Source organism: Mytilus trossulus, chromosome 1 (genome assembly GCF_036588685.1).
Source record: "Mytilus trossulus isolate FHL-02 chromosome 1, PNRI_Mtr1.1.1.hap1, whole genome shotgun sequence".
NCBI classification, from domain to species: domain Eukaryota; kingdom Metazoa; phylum Mollusca; class Bivalvia; order Mytilida; family Mytilidae; genus Mytilus; species Mytilus trossulus.
This window is the reverse complement of record NC_086373.1, coordinates 21,023,403-21,046,422: the sequence shown is the minus strand read 5'-3', so window position 1 is coordinate 21,046,422 and position 23,020 is coordinate 21,023,403. Positions and strand designations below refer to the sequence as shown.

Sequence of the window (23,020 nt, the reverse complement as noted above, 5' to 3'; positions counted from 1 at the left end):
TATAGTTGACCTAATGCATAAAGTATTAGAAAAATACACCAAAACTAAAAAACTTAAATTTGACCACTGAACCATGAAAATGAGGTCAAGGTCAGATGAAACCTGTCAGCTAGACATGTACACCTTACAATCATGCCATACACCAAATATAGTAGACCTATTGCATATAGTATAAGAAAAACAGACCAAAACATAAAAACTTAACTATAACCACTGAACCATGAAAATGAGGTCAAGGTCAGATGACACTTGCCAGTTGGACATGTACACCTTACAGTCCTTCCATACACCGAATATACTAGACCTATTGCTTATATTATCTGAGATATGGACTTGACCACCAAAACTTAACCTTGTTCATTGATCCATGAAATGGGGTCGAGGTCAATTGAAAACTGTCTGACAGCATGAGGACCTTGCAAGGTTCACACAAACCAAATATAGTTATCCAATTACTTATAATAAGAGAGAATTAAACATTACAAAATATGTTTACTTTTTTTTCAAGTAGTCACTGAACCATGAAAATGAGGTCAAGGACATTGGACATGTGACTGAAGGAAAGTTCATAACATGAGGCATCTATATACAAAGAATGAAGCATCCAGGTCTTCTACCTTCTAAAATATAAAGCTTTTAAGAAGTTAGCTAACGACGCCGATGTCTAGTTTGTCTCATAAATGTGCTGGTACTCCACTGTTCCATGTTAGGGGAAGGTTGAGTGCTTACACACATGGTTAACACTGTCATCTTCTAATTGTCCCAGTGGACTGTTGAACAATGGTTGTTGTTGGTTCATGTCAAACTGACTTATTTTTTGCTTGTTTTGTAATAAATAAGGATGCTAATTTTCACATCTTAAATGTTTTACATTTTTCATGTTGTTATTTTTAAAGTAGATTATACTCTTTGGATTGTTCTTATTGTTATAACTGCTAACTTCTACTTAATTATACTCTGGTGGATAGTTGTCTCTTTGTCTATCATATCCTGTGGATTCATTATTATTCGTTGGATACTAATTTTCGTGGGTACAAGTAAACCAAGAATTCAAATGTTCAATGAATAACATATTTTCTATAGGCTTTGTAAACAGAGATTAGCAAATCCACAAAATTAAATATATATATATGATGAGTTTATAATTATACACGAATATGCAAGTTTTCAGCTATCCACAAAAATTGATACACACGAAAATAAATGAATCCACAGTAAGACTAATGTGTTAAATTGATTAATTTTTAAAGCCAGAAAGGGTATTGTTGGTTAGTGCAAATTTATTTCTCAAGTATTATTTGGCCAATTTGCTCAGAATTTATAGTTTCAAGTTGTCATGAGAAAAAGAGGAATAAACAAGTTCTGTAAGATACAAGATTTATTTTCTCTGGTGGCCATGCATTCTATCTAAATGGAATTCCTTAGAAGGGGACCTTCTGTGATTCCTGTGAACTCTAGGTAAACTTGGCTCAGGCTGAGTAAAATAGGAGATGAAAATGTGATTTATTATAGGGTTCTACAGGTAACTCAGTGTCATAAATGCTGCCCTGTTGCCATCCAGTCAACATCATAATATTATGAATTGTAGTTTAAAGAGATTTTTTAAATCAACTAATCAGAATTAAAGATTTCATCCACAGTTTTTCATTCAAATCAATCAAATGAAAAGTATATGTAAAATATATCTTAAAATTAAAATTGGATAAAGTGGTTTAAAAAGAAATAAAAAAGGGGAAGAACAGTACAAAGATAATAAGTGATAATTGATGCCAAATGATGAAAAAACTTACATAACACATTTGGTCAGGTAAATAGGAGTGAGACAAGTGACACTTTTTTTCTGTTCATGAACTTTTTATCTTCACAATTTTTTTTATATTAGTAGATCTTGTATACAGGAACAAAGAAAAACAATGCTATATATGTATAGTTTATTACAACAAATCATTATGGCATACATTATAGGATGATTCCACTAAGTAAACACATTTACTTTTCACAAATCTTCATGATATTTGCTTTTGACAGCATACCAGCAACTGTGGATCAACAAATATTTCACAGATAGATATCTCTGCATCAAATATATTAAGTAGATCCAATGATGCATAGCAGATTAAAAAGTAACTAACTCTGAGCTTTGTTGACATTTTTGAACTTGTTATAGACAAAATTCCTCTCATGATTTTTTTTTTAAATCATGTGCTAATTAAATAAAATATATACACATTCATGATCTACTTAATATATTAAGTAGATCATAATATATCAAGTAGATCCAATGGTGCATAGCAGATTAAAAAGTAACTAACTCTGAGCTTTGTTGACATTTTTGAACTTGTTATAGACAAAATTCCTTTTTTTTAAATCATGTGCTAATTAAATAAAATATATACACCTTCATGATCTTCATTATTTATCTGGTTTTGGCCTTATTTAGTGTTTATTAAGTTCATCAAACCCACTTGTTCTTTGGTGTTTGTTACAATCATAAATAAATAACAGAATTAACTGTTTTTTGGTATAGCACTATTGTTAAAGTATAAACACTTAATACATGATTCAATAACAGTAACACAATGTATTTTCAGTCCTTTACACAAATTGCAATGTATCATTAATTGTAAAACAAGTATAATGATGGTTCACAAACATGAATTACATGAATATATATTAACAATGCCCTTGAGTTAATGAAGAAGTTCAACATATCATACAGGACTACCTAACCATTGTTTTAACCGACTTTCAAACAAATCACTAGCTCTTCTGTTTGTATCTATTTCTTTTTTCAGTTTGTCGACTTCATCGGTTATTAAAGGTTCACTTAAACTTTCCAGGAGTGTATGATCACCTGACACAGTTTTCTCCGGAGAATCAAACACACTCCAGGGTGGTAGAGCTGAGATATCAGGCATTGTTGTATTGTTCATGTCTCCATTCAACAATGCATTCTTTAGAAACTCGTCATATTTGTTTGACTCTCGCTGTTCCTTTTTAAGATCAGATGTCAGTGATATTGATATTTTACGAGCAGCCTGAACACACTCAGGTTCTATTTCTAGAATGATGTTAGCATTGTTTTGTGTTTTGTTCACATGATCAGGTTCATATGATAAGCTCTCTTCTGCTTTCTTTGCTTTTGACTTTATTTTTGCTATCTGCATTGAAGATTTCATTGATGTAGTCACTGAAATAAAATAAATGTTAATCAAATATTAGACTTAAATTTAATTTGAATCAATTTTAACTAAAATGTTGTGTTTTAAAAAAAAAAATATATATTTTCAATCAAATATCCGTGTTATATTGTTACATCAAGAATCCAAGCATTTCTTGGTGTATCCTGTAATATTCCACTGATTACCCATGTAAGTAATAAGCTGTTGATAAACCTATGTCTGCCAAAGAGTAGAGAAAACTGAAAATTCATACCTTGTCCATTGGATTTCTCATGATTAAGAAATACCAGGCATTAGAATATCTATAAAATGCCTACAAAATTAGCCGAACAATGTTAGATCTGATTCTTTACTTCTTCCCCGAATCAGAACCTGTACTATTACAAAGGTAATTTGTTGTATATTGTGTGAGATATTAAATCTCAGCAATGTTACAAATATTAATGTATACATACCAAAATAGATGCAATGGCATCAATTCACTGTAAAAATATAATTTAAATAATAGGAGAATGTGTTGAACTTGGTCTGTGTTTTAGGGTAAGAAGCATGTGTATAAGTATCTTAACATTTGGTTGAGGCAAACTAAAGATAGAGAACTGAAACTTATTTTGGGATGCACATATGAATGCACATATGAATGAACGGACAAGGGTAACAATTTATGCCCACACTACTGAAGGGGCGGCATAAAACCTTTGGTTTTAATTACAAAGCAAGTTACTTATCCACACATGCTCAAAAACTCAACACAGCACATATTATATGAAAACATTCATGTTAAAAACTTATCAATATACATAGTTGAATTCCTACAAAGAAAATAAAATGCAGTGTTGCATCAATGGAAATTAAAAGAAAATCAGAGAAATACCATACCATTAAAATCTTTGACAGATTCCATGAATTTCCAGCTATCAGGTGGACGGTAATCATCTAGTTCTTTCTTTAGGTACACTGCCAATAGTTCATACTTCTGTAAACATACAAAATATATCTGAAATTGGTGTCAGTATTCCTTTAAACATTATGATTGTCAGGAACAAATACCATTTGTTCAAAAGAAAAAATATGTACAAAGCTACTATTGAATTGATTCGAATTGAAGAAAAACATCTAAAGCATTTTATAATATAATAAGAATATATATTATAAGTGAAATATCTTCAGTACACCAAAAAAATTGACATATCCATATCCAAAGTCACTGTAGCATGAAGTTGATCCAAAAAATAGTTATTTTGTTGAACATGAAAAAAAAAAAGACTGTGGTAGGGATTTTCAATAGATCACAACATGCACTATAGGACTCTGAAATACAGATTTGAATGCAAACATAAAACCTATTTCAAATTTTACTTCCATTAAACCATGGTCTATAGCATATCTTAACAGTTTTAGTAAACGACAATAGCCAAATTTCATATTTGCTAATAACTTTTTTTTAAAAGCTTTGTACAAAGATCCTCAGGAACAAAACATTTATGTCAAGTTTGTTATATTGTTTGCAACTGCTTCAACAGTATGTGCTTGTGAGGTTTGAGAATTTATGATGGACCTGCATCTGATAAATGGAAATACAGAGAACAGAACATGGGTACAAAAAGAGAATATCTGAAGTTTATAGTGTTAAGAATTGGGCATCCAAACATAAATTTTATTTGAGGATGTCAACTTATCAAACATGATACTCATATGTTGGGTAACAGAAAAGCTCAACTTATGATGATCAGCAGCAAATTTCAGCTGTTAAAAACAAGTGAAACTGCAAGCTACTGCTCACTGATGATAACACCGCCGCAAGTGGATAATATTAATAGTGTAAAAATATGCAAGTGTTCGGTAAACAGGAAGTTGTCGAGTGATGAATCTGATAACGCATCACACAGTATAGCTGACTTATATAAATCCTGAAACCAAATTTCAGAAATCCTTGTATTGTAGTTCCTCAGAAAAATGTGACGAAAATTTTCAACTTGGCTATCATGTGTAAAATCATACAAGTGTTCGGTAAACAGGAAGTTGTCAAGTGATCAATCTGAAAACGCATCACACGGTATAGCTGACTTAGATAAACCCTAAAAACCAAATTTCAGAAATCCTTGTATTGTAGTTCCTGAGAAAAATGTGACGAAAAATATTCATGGGACGGACTGACTGACAGACAGAGGTAAAACAGTATACCCCCCCTTTTTGAAAGCGGGGGTATAATGACAGACAGAGGTAAAACAGTATACCCCCCCTTTTTTGAAAGCGGGGGTATAATTAGGATTGATTATTTTCCCCCAACAATTTCAATTCTAGAAACTCAATGGTATTGATATTGATAACTTATCCTACATCATTCAGCTGTGTATCATTAAACTTGGTAACAGTTAGTTTATAGTCTATACAAGCTGATATGACATCTGACCAGGGAATATTTTCATATGAAGGTTCACATCTTGTCTCCTTCTCTAGTAAGTAACAAATATCTTCAAAATCTCTCTCTGTGTTCTTCAAAATTAATCTTATCCTATAAAGAAAATTACAAAATGATTAAATGTGAGTGTTTACAGTTAAAGTCTGAAATATATATATAATGATATAGTCTACCATATGTTTCATTTTTCAAATTGTATACATCAAAGGTACAAAATTTAATATCAAGATTCAGTGTTCTATTCTATTTACAAATCCTTTTTGATTTTTTGTTCGTTTTGTAACCTTAACTTCATCCTTCTGGCATTAGACCATATGGGGACCCATTTCTATGCATAGGTTTAAAACTATTCTCAAACTGGCCATTGAAATAATATCCTTTTTTATTTACAAGACATGAAGTTGCTCAGTAAAATTTCAATAGGATTGATGGAACAGGCAAATAAGAAAGAATGAATTAAAAGATATATTTGCTCTTCAAATACTCTTCGTGCCAGAAAAAGAGGAACACACTCACATCATTGGTAAACTTTTGGTATTATGAATTAAAGAAAACAAATGTAACATATTATTAATTTTAGCTTCCAACTGACATATTTCATTGTGTTATTTTTCCAGGCTTTTTGAAGTGTGAAAGTAATAGATAAAAGATTGATGACATTTCATACTTAGATGATAGGTCTATTTTGGCCTGTCCTGAATGGTCATCTATGACTTTGTCAATATAAATCCACAATACTTCACATATTTCTGACCAATCATCTTTCTCAAAATCATCATTCAGAAACCATGGTAACTGCAGTGATTCTATTAATTGTTCTATACAATATAAATGATCTTCAGTGTTCCAATGGGAAGCAGGTATACCTGAAATATATACACACCTATGTACTTTAAAATTTCATATGCATTATAATTATAATTTAAAAAACAAAAAAACAAGAAGCTTTGGAATTATTTTTGCTGCTATAATATTACTCTTTAATTTCGCAACTCTCAAATTTACTTGATATAGTTAAGTTAGGAAACATCCTAGTCTAACATATTCACAAAACTTTTTCTACTTGTGAAAGTCTCAAAAATAAATCGCTTGCCAAGATCAGTTGGAGTTGTCTCATTGACCCTCATACCACATCTTCTTTTTTTATATTTACAGTATGTCTCAGGCGAGAACGAAAAACTAAAATTCTATAGATTCATCTGCTTGATCTCAGTGTGTATTGCTGATTAAATATCTCATTTATTGTAAAATTTCATTGAAGATAAAGTCACTAGAGTAGTTGACCAATTATTAAAGAGGACAGGTAGAAAAAAACACTGACAACAAATACAAAATATACACCAACTTACAAAGAGTGGGGCTCTTTGTTGAAAAGAATTCTGCAACTGGCCAAGACTGGTCCTTCAATGTTTCTGATGCTAAGACTTTGGACATGTGACTAATCACATGGTTATATAATATAACCAACTGTTCTGGCATCTGAAATAAGATAGATATATTAATTTGATCTTCTATGACAGTTAGAAAGTAAATGCAAAAGTAAAATAGACTCAATTTATCTTAAAACCTAATTTACTAATTACAATTTTTAATTTTGTATGTACCTTCATTACCATATAAAATTGAGAATAGAAACCTGGGAATGAGTCAAAGAGACAACATATGCAGCAGTATTAATGAATGACTAAATAAAGATGTTGTCTCGACACTTTTCCCCATTTCCATTCTCAATTTTATGTGAGCTATAACAACTTCTCGCAACTGCGCCGAACAGCATAGAAGATTATCTTATATTTCAATGTATGTTAAAATCACAAAATTTTTCCACACACATTGTAGATATGAATTGACTACACCTACAATAAGATTCCAGGCTGCTCTATTCACACACTTTTTCTTTTTTATGCTATAGATTAGTAATAAATGTGGCTTTCTGAACTTTTGTAGAAGGTTGGTACCCTTTAGTTTTGTCCAGCTTCCTCCACCAATAAAAACTGGTCCCCATGAAATAGTCAAACATTCTGAAATGGTGCTAAGCACCAACAATCAATCAATCCATCCAATCTTAGTCTCTAGTGTGCCTAATGATTATTTCAGAAAAATATGTGACTGGATTGGTATCAGTATCACACAGACTAACCTTCATGATATATGAAATGTAATGCACAAAGATTATCCCAAAATAACTAAAATGACCTGATTATATATGTAATGCATTTATACCTGATGCAGAAAACCATTCTGCTTCCTTTGTTTAAGGTTATGTAAAACTGGACTAAAGAATTTCTTTAGTATGTAATCATCTATAAAATCTTTTAAATATTTGACTTTGATGTCTGGCTGTGGTGGGTAAGCTTCTGCTAAAAACTGGACACATTCTTGTAACTGTAAGAAAAATCACATAGTAAGCTAAACCAGATGCTCCGCAGGGCGTAGCTTTATACGACCGCAGAGGTTGAACCCTGAACAGTTGGGGCAAGTATGGACTCAACATTCAAGCTGGAGTCCGCTCTAAATTTGGATTGTGATTAAATAGTTGACACAGCATAGGTTTCTGACACAGAATGAATGTATTCAAATGAACTTAAAATTTTTGTTTTCTCTTAGAGCAATTCACTATGCTGTTGAATATTAATCCTCTCAAATAAATGTTTGAAGAAATTTTCTTTTTGTTTATGAAATTTCAAATGAGAAAAATTGAACCCAATTTTTTAATCACATCCCCCTTTCCCTTATTCCAAAACTAATTTCAATTAAGATATTCTAATGGAGTTTGCAACAATTACTACTCATTTAAATACATCATAAAATATTAAGATGTAAAAAAAACTGCTTGTTATCACTGAATTTTTAAGATAATTTAAATTTATCAGTTGGTAGTAAAAAGTGAATATACATTGTATATTGTATATAACGAAGATTTAAGTTGATTCTGGACAAAGAAAGATAACTCCAATTAAAAAAAATTCTTGCAGATATTTCTTGCTTACTTTACTGGACAAAGAAAGATAACTCTTAATTAAAAAAAAATTTGCTATTTCACAATATTGTGAAATAAGATATTTCTTGCCATTGCACAATACTGTGCATTTGAAAAGACTTGCTATTGCACAATACTTAATATAATAATTTTAGATCCTGATTTGGACCAACTTGAAAACTGGGCCCATAATCAAAAATCTAAGTACATGTTTAGATTCAGCATATCAAAGAGGCCCAAGAATTTGATTTTTGTTAAAATCAAACTTAGTTTAATTTTGGACCCTTTGTTCTTTAATTTAGACCAATTTTAAAACTGGACCAAAAATTAAGAATCTACATACACAGTTAGATTTGGCATATCAAAGAACCCCAATTATTCAATTTTTGATGAAATCAAACAATGTTTAATTTTGGACCTTGATTTGGGCCAACTTGAAAACTGGGCCAATAATCAAAAATCTAAGTACATTTTTAGATTCAGCATATCAAAGAACCCCAAGGTTTCAATTTTTGTTAAAATCAAACTTAGTTTAATTTTGGACCCTTTGGACCTTAATGTAGACCAATTTGAAAACGGGACCAAAAATTAAGAATCTACATACACAGTTAGATTCGGCATATTAAAGAACCCCAATTATTCAATTTTGATGAAATCAAACAAAGTTTAATTTTGGACCCTTTGGGCCCCTTTTTCCTTAACTGTTGGGACCAAAACTCCCAAAATCAATACCAACCTTCCTTTTATAGTCATAAACCTTGTGTTTAAATTTCATAGATTTCTATTTACTTATACTAACGCTATGGTGCGAAAACCAAGAAAAATGCTTATTTGGGTCCCTTTTTGGCCCCTAATTCCTAAACTGTTGGGACCGAAACTCCTAAAATCAATACGTATAAAAAAAAATAAGTAATACATGTACCTTAGATATATTAAGGATAAGTGGCTATAATGAATAAAACAATCAATAAATCGTTTTGTGCATATATCCAAAAATTTAATAAAAAAAAAGACAACGAAATGAATATTCTGTCCTGCAAAATAAAATCGAACTCATAGTTTTAAGAGCATTGGCCTTCAGTCATAGGGCATTTTCTTCATATATGGCCAAAACTATAGCAGTTTTACAACAGTGTGCAAATAATGTTTTGTGTAGCTTCCGACAGGATTACTCTGACCAGTTTTCCCTTTTCAATCTGTAATTGTTTTACTTATTTATAACTTCTGTCATCATTCTTGTATTTATAATTTATGATATATAATAAACTTACTTCTTGGTTGAGTTCTGGTTGTGTTACATCCAATGAACGCCCATAATCTTGTAGATCAACAGGTCGAAGGTATATAGTGGACACAAACTCTTCGTCTGTAAATGATGGTAAATCTAGACCAGTATAAACTAAATCATCTAAATCATCACTGATTAACAGTGGAATCATTATCACCAAGGGTACAGGTGGATATAATGGCTTCAACTGTAATAATGTCTGTAGCCGACTTCTTGCATCCTCCCAGTATTCCTGTTAATGTAACAATATAGGCATTAGCAAATTAGATTCTGACCTTATCACTTAAGGTAGATAGGATGTTGTTTGTGAGCATTCTCCCAGGAAAAATCACTAAATTCCCTTCTTTATCATAATTTAATTTGTTCATATATCATTTATTATATACAACACAAACCTATAAAATTTGAAATCAAAAGATTTAACTATAAAAAATTAAGTGTCAAGAGTGCTTTTTTTTTTTCAAGAAAAAAAAAATCTTTTCCTAAATCAAGGGCAGATAATTATATTGAATTTGAGAGGACAATTTGATTTCTTTTAAATTTTCAAACAAATTAAGCCTGTGACCCCCTATTTTTATTTGATATTGAAAGAGGCATAACTCATGTACAGTATAAGTGACACAACAAAAATTCAAACATGATTTGTGTTTTGTTATAATAAGCATTGTGCATAAGTTTCACAACATTTGGTTGAGGCAGACTCAAGTTAGAGAATGGAAACTAAAATTTTATAATTTTTCCCTTATAAAGGGGCATAACTCTAACAGTTAGAATGATGCTACTAAAATTCAAACTTGATCTGCATTTTGTGGTAATAAGCATTGTGTAAAAGTTTCATAACATTTGGTTGAGGCAAAATTAAGTTAGAGAAGGGAAACCAATTTTAGGACAAACAAGTAGAAACGGACAAGGGTAAAACTTAATACCCCATCCACTACGGCATGGGCATAAAAAGAACTTACTGCAGATAAATCATCAGTTACGCCAGGAGGGAGAACAAAAATTATTCCATTTGTTCCAAGGAGGTCACTGTGACCTAATTCTTTATCTTTCACTGCTTTAATGCAAACTCCTAAATCTTTCACTATACTGTTGTGACTATATTGGATCTCAGTTCTGTACAAGCTTAACATATCCTATAAATATAAATCAAGATGGATGTGAATCTGTCAATAAAAAAGTAACAATTAGCTGTTTTTAAGAACATACCTTTCCACTGATATTCATATAAAGGGATTCAAATATTTCAGAGTATATGATAATTATAACTTTTTCTGAATGCATTTCTTTTTAACTTATTTAAACACTCACAATATTTCATTTATTTTGTTCATACCTTATCTTTATCACTTGATGTTTCATCTTTCCCTTTAGTGAACTTTGACCTCAACCATTTTTCCAGCAGTCCTCCAACATCTTTTTCTTCCTGACCTCCACATAGCCTCAAATCAGGGAGTGATAGTATCAACTTCCAATAAAATGTCCTAGATTTACATACTGAAATAAATCAAGGCTATGTAATATCTACTACAGGGTTTCCAACCAGATCAACTTGTTTGTAGTCTAGTGTTTTCCCTTATACTATTGATTCATTTATTTTCGTGGGTAAAGGAAAACTTGTATGTTCGAGGATATTTAATTTCGTGGTTTTTCTGAGGTTTAAATACAAGCCTATAGAAAAAAAATTGTCGTTTGTAGAACATTTAATTTGATGGATTACCAGTTCCTACGAGATCCACGAAAAATTGGTATCCAATGAACAGTAATTCAATGGCGCATATGCTTTAATGTCAACTTGGCTTTAAATTTTAGACTTTTATCAATTAAAGAGATCTGATAGACAGAAATATCTCATCTACTACAGAATAATTCCAAAGTGCATTGAACTAAGTAACAAACTAATGATCGGCTGTCTGTTCTAGACTGGTCAGAAGAACAGTCACTTGCCAAAATCAATCTAAATACCAACTATCGTTTGTTTACCATGAACAATTTCTGACAAACGGAACTTAATCTGAAAAATTTACTCTGAAACTAAGGTCAAAGTCACATGACAATGACATAAAGAGGAGGTTTCATAATAAACACCTTTATAGAATGTTTTTTAACCTAAATGAGAGTGATAAGATATGAATGCATTTACAAATGGTCACATCTGCCCCTGCACAAGAAAATTTAAAGAAAGTTTAGCTGACATCAAATTAACTTTGGGTACATGGAGACAAAACTAAGGCATATATATATTAATTTTACATCCAATAATATAATAGTCTTACTTTTAAAATGTTTCTGGAGCTGTGGACCAGCTGTGGTTACAATGTCAAGTGGCTGCCATGACTTTAGGTGGCAAATCTTTCTGTATAACTCATGAGCACTTAACATTAGATCAACTGCCCACCTATTGGTTAAATCTCGTTCAGGAGTGTCTATCTTTAACTTAGCAAGTTTATTAACATAAAACCCATTGTTATCACAAACATCATTTTGTCTTTCAGGAATTAACTTCTGCACTGTATCATAACTATTGTCCATGGCCACAGCAGGAGGGAAGTCTAACATTGACCGTTTCAGTTTAATTCTGGCCAAGTACTCCTTTTTCCATCTTTGAAGAAATCTGCCAGCTCTCTGAAGTTCAATACAGTGACAAATATCATCTAACTCCTCTAGTCGTTCTACAACATCCTTCTGATACACTTCCTCAGCAACCTCTTCACACATCTCACTCATAACAAGGTCAACAAGTTCATCTGATATTTCAATAGCACCTCTGTCTATCTGTTCTCTCTTTAGTTGTGCCTTGACTTCCCTGTAATTAAAGAAATGCAGAAATATTACAAAGAGGCCCACTTACACACATTTTGTGTGAGACACAGAAACAGACAAAGAAATACATGTTCAAAAGGTATTAATTTGAAAGGATTTTTATTACAATCCACATGAAATTTAGAATCTATCAAAATCAATTTTAAGTATAAAATTCTACCAAGATATAAAATTTAGTTGAAAATGTAAGCTCTTTGAAAATTTGCATATTATTTATAAAAAAAAGTGGCAGCTGAATATATATTTCTAGCACAAATAGATGTTTTACAAAAAAAAAATTGTAAATCAAAAGGATTGATAGGGTGTAAATTTAACATAACAACCAACCTTATTTCTGCTGTTGCCAGGTTTAAGACTTCTTGATCAACAACATCTTTTATAATCACAGAAGTAAAATGGACAGCAGAACTCTGTATCAGTGTCTCTTTATCTTTCTTCTGTTTTAATAAAGTCACCTCAGTGTGGTATGACTGTGACAATGACCTAAAAACATAAATTCAAACTTGACACCAGATACATTTTGAAATCTGACCACACTGGTCAGTAGATAATCACAAGGATGATCACATCATTAAAACCATCCCTTCCCCAAATACATATTAATTTACTGTTACAAGGATTCATGCAATATTATACTTTTTCCTAAGTTTATTATTCTTCTTCTCTATGGATAAAAATTATGACGCCCCTAATATATTATTTCAATTTTCTACGTTTTACAAATGTTTAAATAAAAAAAAAACAATTGTAACTTTTTATCTAAATCTTAGCTAATGCTTCTTTAAAGTAATTTGAAAAGTTCCTAAACATCAATAACCTTTTATTTTAAACAATTGGTGTTTAACTTTAAAATTTAAAGACATTCATAGGCCATTATTGCAGCTTCTGGTATTAATCCATGCAAAATAGGACTTACACTGTTACTATATTATTGGCAAAAAATCGGACATTCAATGGCCAACACTATAGCTTCTCGTACCTAACATGCCTTTTAGATATAATCAGTCACAACATATTCTGTTATACAATCAAAGATATTCTCTTTTTTTGAAGCTCAACACATGAAAGATTTTAACGACCTTGACTGGCTATATAGCCCTCGCAAGGTCAGAACTTTTGTAGCTCCTATACATACCCAACATATTCTGTGACCACTTCCTCTACAATGATGTCACAAACATCCTGTGTTCCATTGGATATCATCATAGCTCCTTGTATCAGATCTTCTGATACTTCTTTTGCCATGTCCCCAATTACCTCCCAGAATAAATGTTTGGCTAAATCCTTCACATCCTAAAATACAAAGGTCTTATACACTTTCTTATTTCATGAAATTATAAGTGTGGTGTAGTACTTTATATATGATGAATCTTTCTGGAACACCATCCAGAACAAATTAGCAGTTGTTTTCAAGGAACCATTTATTAGTTATACTTACATCATTAGTGTATTGCAGTTTCTGTGGTCCACTGTCTGGTTTGACTTCAGGTTTGACCTCTTGAACTACCTCTGGTTGAGGTACAGAAGGTTTATCCTGAACTACAGGCTTTGTTTGTATCTCTGATATATCTGAAATATAAGAAACATCGTTTTGATCTGTGAAAATAATAAAACAAAAAAACACAAAGTAAAATTTGCTATAGAAATGCTTTGAAAAATATCAAAATCAAAATATATCCTCAGCAGACTGCATGATTAGATTAAATACAACTGAGGCAACAAGCAATGAATTAGAATACAAACTCAATGAAAGCTCAGTATATATATATTCATTGATATCTTATGTATGACTTTCCTCTTTCTTTTTAAACTTTAAATCTGTTTATTATCATCCTCTTGTAATCCAATTTCACAATCTGGCCGTTATTTCATAATTACAAAAGTTGGTGATAATGATTTTGCTTGTAAGATACAATAACTTTTATTACATACCAGAAACATTAACATCTAGTTTACCAACAAATCTAAGGTTGTCATCAAAACTATTTATAGGTGTTGGTAAACTTAAAGGTAACAAAGGCTCTCCATTCATTACCTGTAATAAAAAAAAAGGAACAATGTAAAGCTTTTGCCTATGTATCAACCTGAAATTAAAACTGATTGAGCTATGTCATAAACTTTTTAGCTTCAATCTAAAGATTGATATATTTGATCTTTATCTGTTGTTGGCATTAATTAAATTCAATTTTACTCATTAGTGGCAGTCTATCAGATATAAATACAAACTTTTTTTTTTTTGTGTCACCTTCAAAAAGTATAATCTATAGAAAGTAATGCAATAAATTATTTTCCATTTTTTGACAATGTAATTTGTGATACTCACCTCACCAATACGACAACTAAGTTTACTTTCTATTATATTCTGAGATCTTCTAGGCAGCCATGATTCTTCTGGCTCTACATAAGATGTCCTATCTAAGACAACAATCTCCTCAGTCACATTCAATCCATGGAATTTACAGAAGTATCTGGCTTCTATCCTGCTCTCAAATCCTAGACATCTCACCATTTCATTTAGAGAATACTACAAATATACATTTGTCCTCCTTTTATTCATATAAAGTAACAACAAATACTGTAAATTCATTTGTTTTCTTTTGTACTGTTTTTCGTTGATTAAAAAAATATTGTATTACATTGATACCTAATTTTGTGGTTTTGCCAAAGTTTGTATGCATGCCTACAGAAAAATGTATTTTGGTAGAGCATTTATATTCATGGTTGTCCTTAACCTATGAAATCAACAATACTATTGTGCCCAACAAATAATACTGAATCCACAGAAGTTAGTTCAAGCCTTATATTTCTGTCAATAATATTATAGTTTATTATATACTTAGTAGTAAATACAGATAAATTGTATGTGTAATACAATCATTGGCAAGCTTGCTGTATCAGCCACCCGTGATGATATCGATATCAGCACGGTTGCAAAAGCTTTATCACACATTTGATCTGTATGACGTCATGTTAAACCTATAATCTGTATGACGTCATTTCAAACCTCCTTATCTGTATGACGTCATGTCACATAAAAAACATCTTCTTAAGATATATGTATATAATAAAGTGTATATGATATGGCTTTTCAATGTCACACACCGTATCAACCCTCAACCAATATAATCCCTCGAGCAGAGCTCTTGGAATTATATTGATGTCTTGGGTTGATACGGATGCAATATTGAAAACGCCATATGATATTCTCTATATATTTTCTATTGTGGACCAGGAATATTGTTTTTTTCCCGTCTATATAAAGCCTGTTTTCTTCAGGAAAACATTGGCCTTAGGTGTTTGGACCAAAATAAAAATTTATTTAAAAAAAGCTGTTATACATAAAAATATTTTGAAGAGCTATCTTTATATAAGATTCACAAAATATCATTATCAATTGTCTAAGGAATTAAAACTTACGTGTGATTTAGGTCTGTAAGCCTTTATGAGTGTCAGCAGAGCTCTAGATCTAACTTGGGTGTAATATCTATAGTAATAAATGTTTCATAATCATCAGAGGGAAAGATTCTTTTTAATGAACAACAACTTAAAGAAGAAGTAAAATAGAATGGATATTTATAGAATAAATAATCGAAGAATTCAAATAGAGAAAAATATTCAACGAGTGACTGAACAACACATTAATTCCCTTATGTGCGTAGCGCATAAGTTATTTTTCAGTGTTGTTTGGTCACCAGTTGACTATTTTTCGATATTTGAATTCTTTAATTAGTTATTCTTTTTATTACATTGGTAAATGTCTTTTTTTTTAAAGAAATTTATGTTAAACATGTAAGGAACTATATCTTTTTTCTACGCATTCACAATTTGTTTTGAGCCACTGTTATTGACTTCTTGATAACGCCTATTGTTGTATGACATCAGAGAGTGAAATAACCACATTCACATGTGAAATTATCGATTTTTTATTAACTAAGATCAATGTAATTCATTGCAAACATCATCATGTGTCTCTCATTTATTAGTTTTCTACTAAACAAGCAATGCATTTTTGTACATATATCAACAAAATATAAATAATGACTGATCTACAAAAAAAAATTTTGTTGTACAACTGTTTGTGAATTATCTAAGATATTTACTTGTTATTCTTTGACCTTTTAAAAAAACATTTGGACATTGAAATACATTCTATGTTGCAGCTCCTTATAAATCTAGATTGTAAATAAACTGTGTAATTTTGAATTTAACAAGAATGTGTCCAAAGTACATGAATGCCCCACTCGCACTATCATTTTCCATGTTCAATGGACCATGAAATTGGATAAAAAATATAATAAGGCATTTAAATTAGAAAGATAATATCATAAAGAACATGTGTACTAAGTTTCAAGTTGATTGGACTTCAACTTCCTCAAAAACTACCTTGACCAAAAACTTTAACCTGAAACATGCACTTTCATTTTCTATGTTCAGTGGACCGTGAAATTGGGGTCAAAAGGTTAATTTGGTTTAAAAATTAGAAAGATCATATCCTAAGGAACATGTGTACTAAGTTTCAAGTTGATTGGACTTCAACTTCATCAAAAACTACCTTGACCAAAAACTTTAACCCTAAGCGGGACAGACGGACGAACGAACGGACGGACGGACGCACAGACCAGAAAACATAATGCCCCTCTACTATCGTAGGTTGGGCATAAAAATGTCTTAGTATTTTATTTTATTATATTATACAGTTGCTTCGGCTGTTTGGATGGTAGAGTCACCTGTCATATTTTGAAAGGAATAACCTTAGGAGCATTTTAAGAATTCTAGGTTTTAACAGAATAATTGAGCCTAGAGCTGGTTCTGCTGTTAGATTATTAATTATGACAACCAATACTAAGAGTTTAATCTTAAAACTGACACTTAAATTTTGGGCAGACCACCTACTTACTTAATCAAATAGGATAATTAAACATTTAATGACCAACCTGTGCATTATACAAGCTTGAAGAAATGATGCCTTTTTAACCAACTTGAAGAATCGTACAAAGTTGTTACTGTTTAAGGCAGAATGAACTTGGACAGCAAAATTGATGAACTGTGTATTCCTCACTGCTGGTCTTAATTGTTGAGTTTCTCTGGAAAGTAAGTAAAACTTTTTTTTAATTAAATTAAGTTTTGTCATTTACACAGTTTTATTTTTTTTCTATGAAAAAGATACATCATCTTAATCAATTTATTGAAATAGCAAATTTCAACATACAGGTTTTTGATTCACTCATTGAGATTAAAAAGTCCTAAAGCTACATTAACACTATCATTTGTTAAGGTGGTGTCTAAAATGAGGAAAACTGTCAATCATTGTTTTTCTTTATATCTTGCATTTTTTTGTCTTGTTTGGAATTCAGCAGATCTTTTATATTGTCCATATGTCTGGATTATTTTCAGTCATAGGGTTGTATCTCACAGATGAAACATAACATAAAAATAACATTTTTTTAGCATTCAAAACTTCACAAGATAAATATAGGAAGATGTGGTATGAGTGCCAATGAGACAACTCTCCATCCAAGTAACAATTTATAAAAGTAAACCATTATAGGTCAAGGCTCGGCCTTCAACACAGAGCCTATGTTTAACTATTCTGTGGCATAATTATAAACTAGAATGTTACCTGAGAATGTCTCCTTCATTCAAATTCATTAGGACCATATAACTTCTTATTTCTGCCTCATTTCTACAAAACAGGTTCTGTTTCTTATCAAGATCATGATAAAACTCCTTCAAGGTTTGTAAACACTTGGTCATATTTTCATTGTTGATTTTAAGGTCAAATGTATGCATGTCCTCCTCACACAAGCGTTCACTACAGAAGATATGGAATCTGACACATTTCTCCAGAAGTTCTGCACTTTCTGGTGTAGTCAACTGTTGTTGTGTTATATCCTGTAAATAAAGGAATCATACAAAATTATCTATACAGGGAATTTGTACGAGTTAGTATTTTGTTGTGACTACAATGATGATATTTTTCAAGTTGTGTTGTAATGAAATCTAACTTTCATGATGCTTGAGAATTTGTTTTAAAAGTGTAAAACTAAGTAGAATCTATATATTTATGTACGTGGGGGAAGAATTTTATCGTATGATAATTCTATTAATATAACAATAGAATTGTAACAGGTTTTATGAACCCGAGTGTATTTAAATACGGTGGACTCGAATTGAAATTATCGATAAGGGCGTTGACCATTCGCATGTACACACATAGTTTTTGTTAGTTAAACTTAAGCACATATATATTCGAACAGTATTAAATGTACTTTTTGTAACATTTTTTGTTTGTTTTTTGTAGATTGTTGAGACAACCTTTTTAAGTTCATTTAAACAGAGGACATATATATATTCTGTGATGTAGACTGTATTTGCAAAATTACAAACATTTGTAATTTGTTGTTCATTTGATAAACAAGTATTGTAATGATTTGGTATTATATAAAAGAGAATGGTCATCGTGCCTGACAAGTTCTAAAACTAGTGTTTTAGTTATTTATATATGAATAAGATAAGAAAAAGATTGGGCAGAGGTATATAGAAATTATATAGTCTAGTACATAAATAATTTATATTCGTTTGAACGAAGAGAATTTAGAAAATAAAAAAAATTACTACCTGGTGAACTAAATTTCTCCTTTTACTAACTCAATATTTGATTTCACTTTGGTGCTTAATAAATGCACCTTTTGCTTTAAAAAGTAACTACAAATTATTCATTATAGATTTTACCCCACCTCTGATAGCAAAATTACAAGAAAATTGACAGAATATTTGCCTTTTTAGAACCTAAAGGACTATGGGTAATCTCATTGTTTGTTCACCAAAATGAAAATAACGTTACGCCGTTAGTTGAATTTCAATTGTTCGGAATTTTTGAACCATTCACAAAGTTTTAGTGTACGCTTTTGAAAATATTACTCAGAATGTATTAGATTCTGAAATGGTGAATTGTCAATGCTACATTAGGCACTTTTCTTAATATCACAAGCTATTAATTCCTTTCCTTCCTAAACTCTGCACCGCCCTTCCAAAATCTTCTTTTATTCTTATTCAAATCTTTTATCATAACTATCAACATAAAAGACTTACTTTTCTGATGCCTCTAGTTCTGTCCCACAGGAAATCAAACCAACCTTCCCATTTTCCATCCTCTCCTCTATCTGCTATCTCAGTCAGTAGGTAATTCATGGTAAGTATCAAAGCAGGCAAGGGACGTAACTCATGTGGTAAAGGTTCTTCCTATAAAACATATTTGCTAGCATAATGTAAGTGTTTCAAAATGATCTTAAAGTTATAGTGTAAATAGCCTTAGCAAAGGCTAAAAATAAACCTATGTATGCCTGTTCTAATAAAATAATTCAGGGAAAATCCTTAAAATAAAATGTTATCCTGTTCATGGATAAAACCTGCAAACTCCTTCTATAACATGACTTATCCTGAGATACTTATTCTGAATGTTTTCTTAATATGCGAGATCTCAAAGCAGAAATGTTCACAAATCTGTAAATATCAAACCAAATTAAATATGCAATGTGTTCAGGGCCAAATTTGAAGTAATTGCACCACATAAATCATGGTTGTCATCTATGTTAAACCAATCAATTCATTCTTAAAATATGAGTTCTGTCCATGATTTTTTAGTATAAACTGTTGTAAACTAATCAACAAATATATCTTATGACCAATTTATGTAGTATTTCGCAATAAAATTTTTAACCATTTTTCAATTGCACTCATAAAGGAAGTCAAGTTATTTTCACATAAATACTGTAAATTCAGAAATAAGTGTGATGTTCTCATTATTGTGAAAAATTTGTAAGGGTTCCATGGAACCCAGTGTCTCGCCTACTTTCGCTGTAAATCTCTGGCTCAACAAAAATGAGGAAAAAAATCAATAAAAATATTCCTCTTGATACTATCTTTTGATTGTAAAAAGCTTCTGTCATAGTTTGGTAAAATCCAGGATAGTTTTTGAATATAATAAATGTTTTAAAAACTTTAACTGCAGACTGTATGTAATGTTAACTGGAAGAAAATATAAGTCCATTTAAAAGGAAAATACAGCTAAAAAAGATTTATTTTTTTACAAAATTTACTTATGGATACTTTCTTATCATCATTAACAAGCTTCTGTCCAAGTTTGGTACAAACCCAGGATAGTTTAAGAAAGTTATTTAAAAGATTTTAAAAACTTTAACCACAGAGTGAATGTATGTTTCCCCGCAGAAAAAAATAAGTCTATTTAAAAGTAAAATACGGAAAAAATGGATATATTTTTTTACAAAATTTACTTCTGGATACTATCTTATGATCATAAACAAACTTCTGTCCAAGTTTGGTAGAAATCCAGTATAGTTTAAGAAAGTTATTAAAATTTCAAAAACTTTAACCACCGAGTGAACATTTGTGTGCAGAGTGAACAGACGACGACGGCAACGCCAACGGAAAGTAGGATCGCTTAGTCTCTCTTTTTCGACTAAAGTTGAAGGCTCGACAAAAATACAAGAGGATTAAAATTGCAATAATTTTGCATTTTCATTTTTACTTATATGAATTTAACAAGATTATTCTCAATATTGCATAAATCAATTTTAGGCTCAAATGACAAAATCGCAATAATAAATGCACACTTTAATTTCTGAATTTACAGTAATATTCTCACCTGATCAGCTGAAGATCTGCTATACTCCTTAACTGCTCTGCTATGATCTACCTGAGGATTCTGACAAATAAAATAGACAATACAATACTAATTAACATTCTGAAAGTTCATCACATGTAGACTGGAAAAACAAAAAGAAGATGAAAACATTGTTGAGCTACCACGCATACCACAACTCATAATTAACTGATCGGAAAACAAAAAGTGTGTACAGGAAAAATATTTTGCACTGAAAGCCTTTTGTTCAATAGTAAAGTTTGCTGAAAAAATGCTCTTCAATCAACTTTTTGAAAAATTAAAAGTATCGGCAAACAGGAAGAAAGTGTCTGATAGATCATGAAATTGTGAAACTGTCAAACTGCTTTCTGTTCATAAGATTTAATATTGTCTCTCCAATAAATGGTTATTTGACTATATATATCCTAGGAGTTATCTCTCATGTACATTAACCCCATATCTCCTTTTCACAAAAATTACATTAGTCATCATCAAAGAGTGTTTACTTTACTTACTGAACTTCCAGGGTTAAGAGATTCAAACACATGTAGTCTTCGTTTCACTTCCCTATCATAACGTTCTCTCTCAGGACACATATCTGTACAGGTACCAACAAATGCCTTTGACTTCAGATTTGCTGTTTTCTTCATTCCTTCAAAATGAATGTAAACGTTTCATGGAATTTTCAACTTTATCTATTTAGGCTATGTTTAAAAACGTAACAGTACGGATAATATCTGAATTATATTTACTATTTCAAAACAAATTGGAATTTCCCACCTAAAAGTATATGTTTTAAAGTAACAATAGTTAGGAGATAACTGTATTGTATTTAAGCTCCCAGGGCATCAATTGGTGATTTGATGGTCGATATTAAGGTTACTGGTGATGCGTTAGCAGAGACAGTAAATGGGTATTTGCAACCATCAAATCACCAATTGATGTTGTCAGAGCTGAAAATACAATAGTGTTATCTCCATTCTAATGAAACTGACAGAAAAAAAGGTAAATAATACATTTAAAGTCTGTCATACATCATCTGCTTGATCATACATTTGCATGGCATCGATTGTCAATCGCTACCATGAAAATTTGTGATGTTATCCAATCAAAATCAACGTTACAAGGGAGGTTGCATTAAAATTTAGGTGTTAGTAGGCCTAACATAGAACAAATTTATCATTTCATGGTCATATTAAGCTCAGATCTGTCTAATCTATAACATCAAAATAAGGAGAAGTGATATTTACTATTGAACTATAAACTTACCAAGTCTTATGATCTTATCTCTAAGATTGAGGATCTGTAACTTATCTGCTGCAGTGTGGCATACTGTATTTCTTAAAACTGCCATTGATCCTGAAAAAACAAAATAACATTGTGAGTTTCTACTTCAGTAACTGCAATTTTCTGAAAAAATTGTTTATGTGAGGTTCTTTTTCAGTTACTGTAGTTACCATATATTTGTTTATGTGAGTTTTCATACTGTAAATTTAGAAATTTTGGCGTGTATTTATTATTGCGATTTTGTCATTTTTGACTTAAATGTGATTTTAATTTTTAAATTTTGAGAGAAAAACCTGTTTAATTCACATAAAATATTTTAAAATTCGAGTTTAAATTATTGCGTTTACAACTATGTCACATTTTTCACAATAATTTC

The 23,020-nt window shown here is 31.0% G+C and overlaps 1 protein-coding gene across 1 annotated transcript in view; it reads right to left on the bottom strand.

Moving 5' to 3' along the window:
• Positions 1-2,363: 2,363 nt before the first annotated feature.
• The window catches only part of LOC134704665 (germinal-center associated nuclear protein-like), a 41,833-nt gene continuing 21,176 nt past the window's right edge, over positions 2,364-23,020 (bottom strand). Inside the window, exons 11-32 of the mRNA XM_063563578.1 lie at positions 22,627-22,716; positions 21,873-22,009; positions 21,361-21,420; positions 19,788-19,937; positions 18,316-18,587; positions 17,630-17,779; positions 16,113-16,179; positions 15,019-15,219; positions 14,628-14,730; positions 14,134-14,264; positions 13,831-13,988; positions 13,023-13,178; positions 12,149-12,678; positions 11,209-11,369; positions 10,835-11,008; positions 9,856-10,104; positions 7,828-7,989; positions 6,954-7,083; positions 6,272-6,470; positions 5,523-5,697; positions 4,062-4,158; positions 2,364-3,190 (exon numbers count right to left, since the gene is read on the bottom strand). Of these exons, the coding sequence (XP_063419648.1) occupies positions 2,712-3,190; positions 4,062-4,158; positions 5,523-5,697; positions 6,272-6,470; positions 6,954-7,083; positions 7,828-7,989; positions 9,856-10,104; positions 10,835-11,008; positions 11,209-11,369; positions 12,149-12,678; positions 13,023-13,178; positions 13,831-13,988; positions 14,134-14,264; positions 14,628-14,730; positions 15,019-15,219; positions 16,113-16,179; positions 17,630-17,779; positions 18,316-18,587; positions 19,788-19,937; positions 21,361-21,420; positions 21,873-22,009; positions 22,627-22,716 (4,031 nt within the window). The 3' untranslated portion in view covers positions 2,364-2,711. The remainder of the gene's footprint in view (positions 3,191-4,061; positions 4,159-5,522; positions 5,698-6,271; positions 6,471-6,953; positions 7,084-7,827; positions 7,990-9,855; positions 10,105-10,834; positions 11,009-11,208; positions 11,370-12,148; positions 12,679-13,022; positions 13,179-13,830; positions 13,989-14,133; positions 14,265-14,627; positions 14,731-15,018; positions 15,220-16,112; positions 16,180-17,629; positions 17,780-18,315; positions 18,588-19,787; positions 19,938-21,360; positions 21,421-21,872; positions 22,010-22,626; positions 22,717-23,020) is intronic.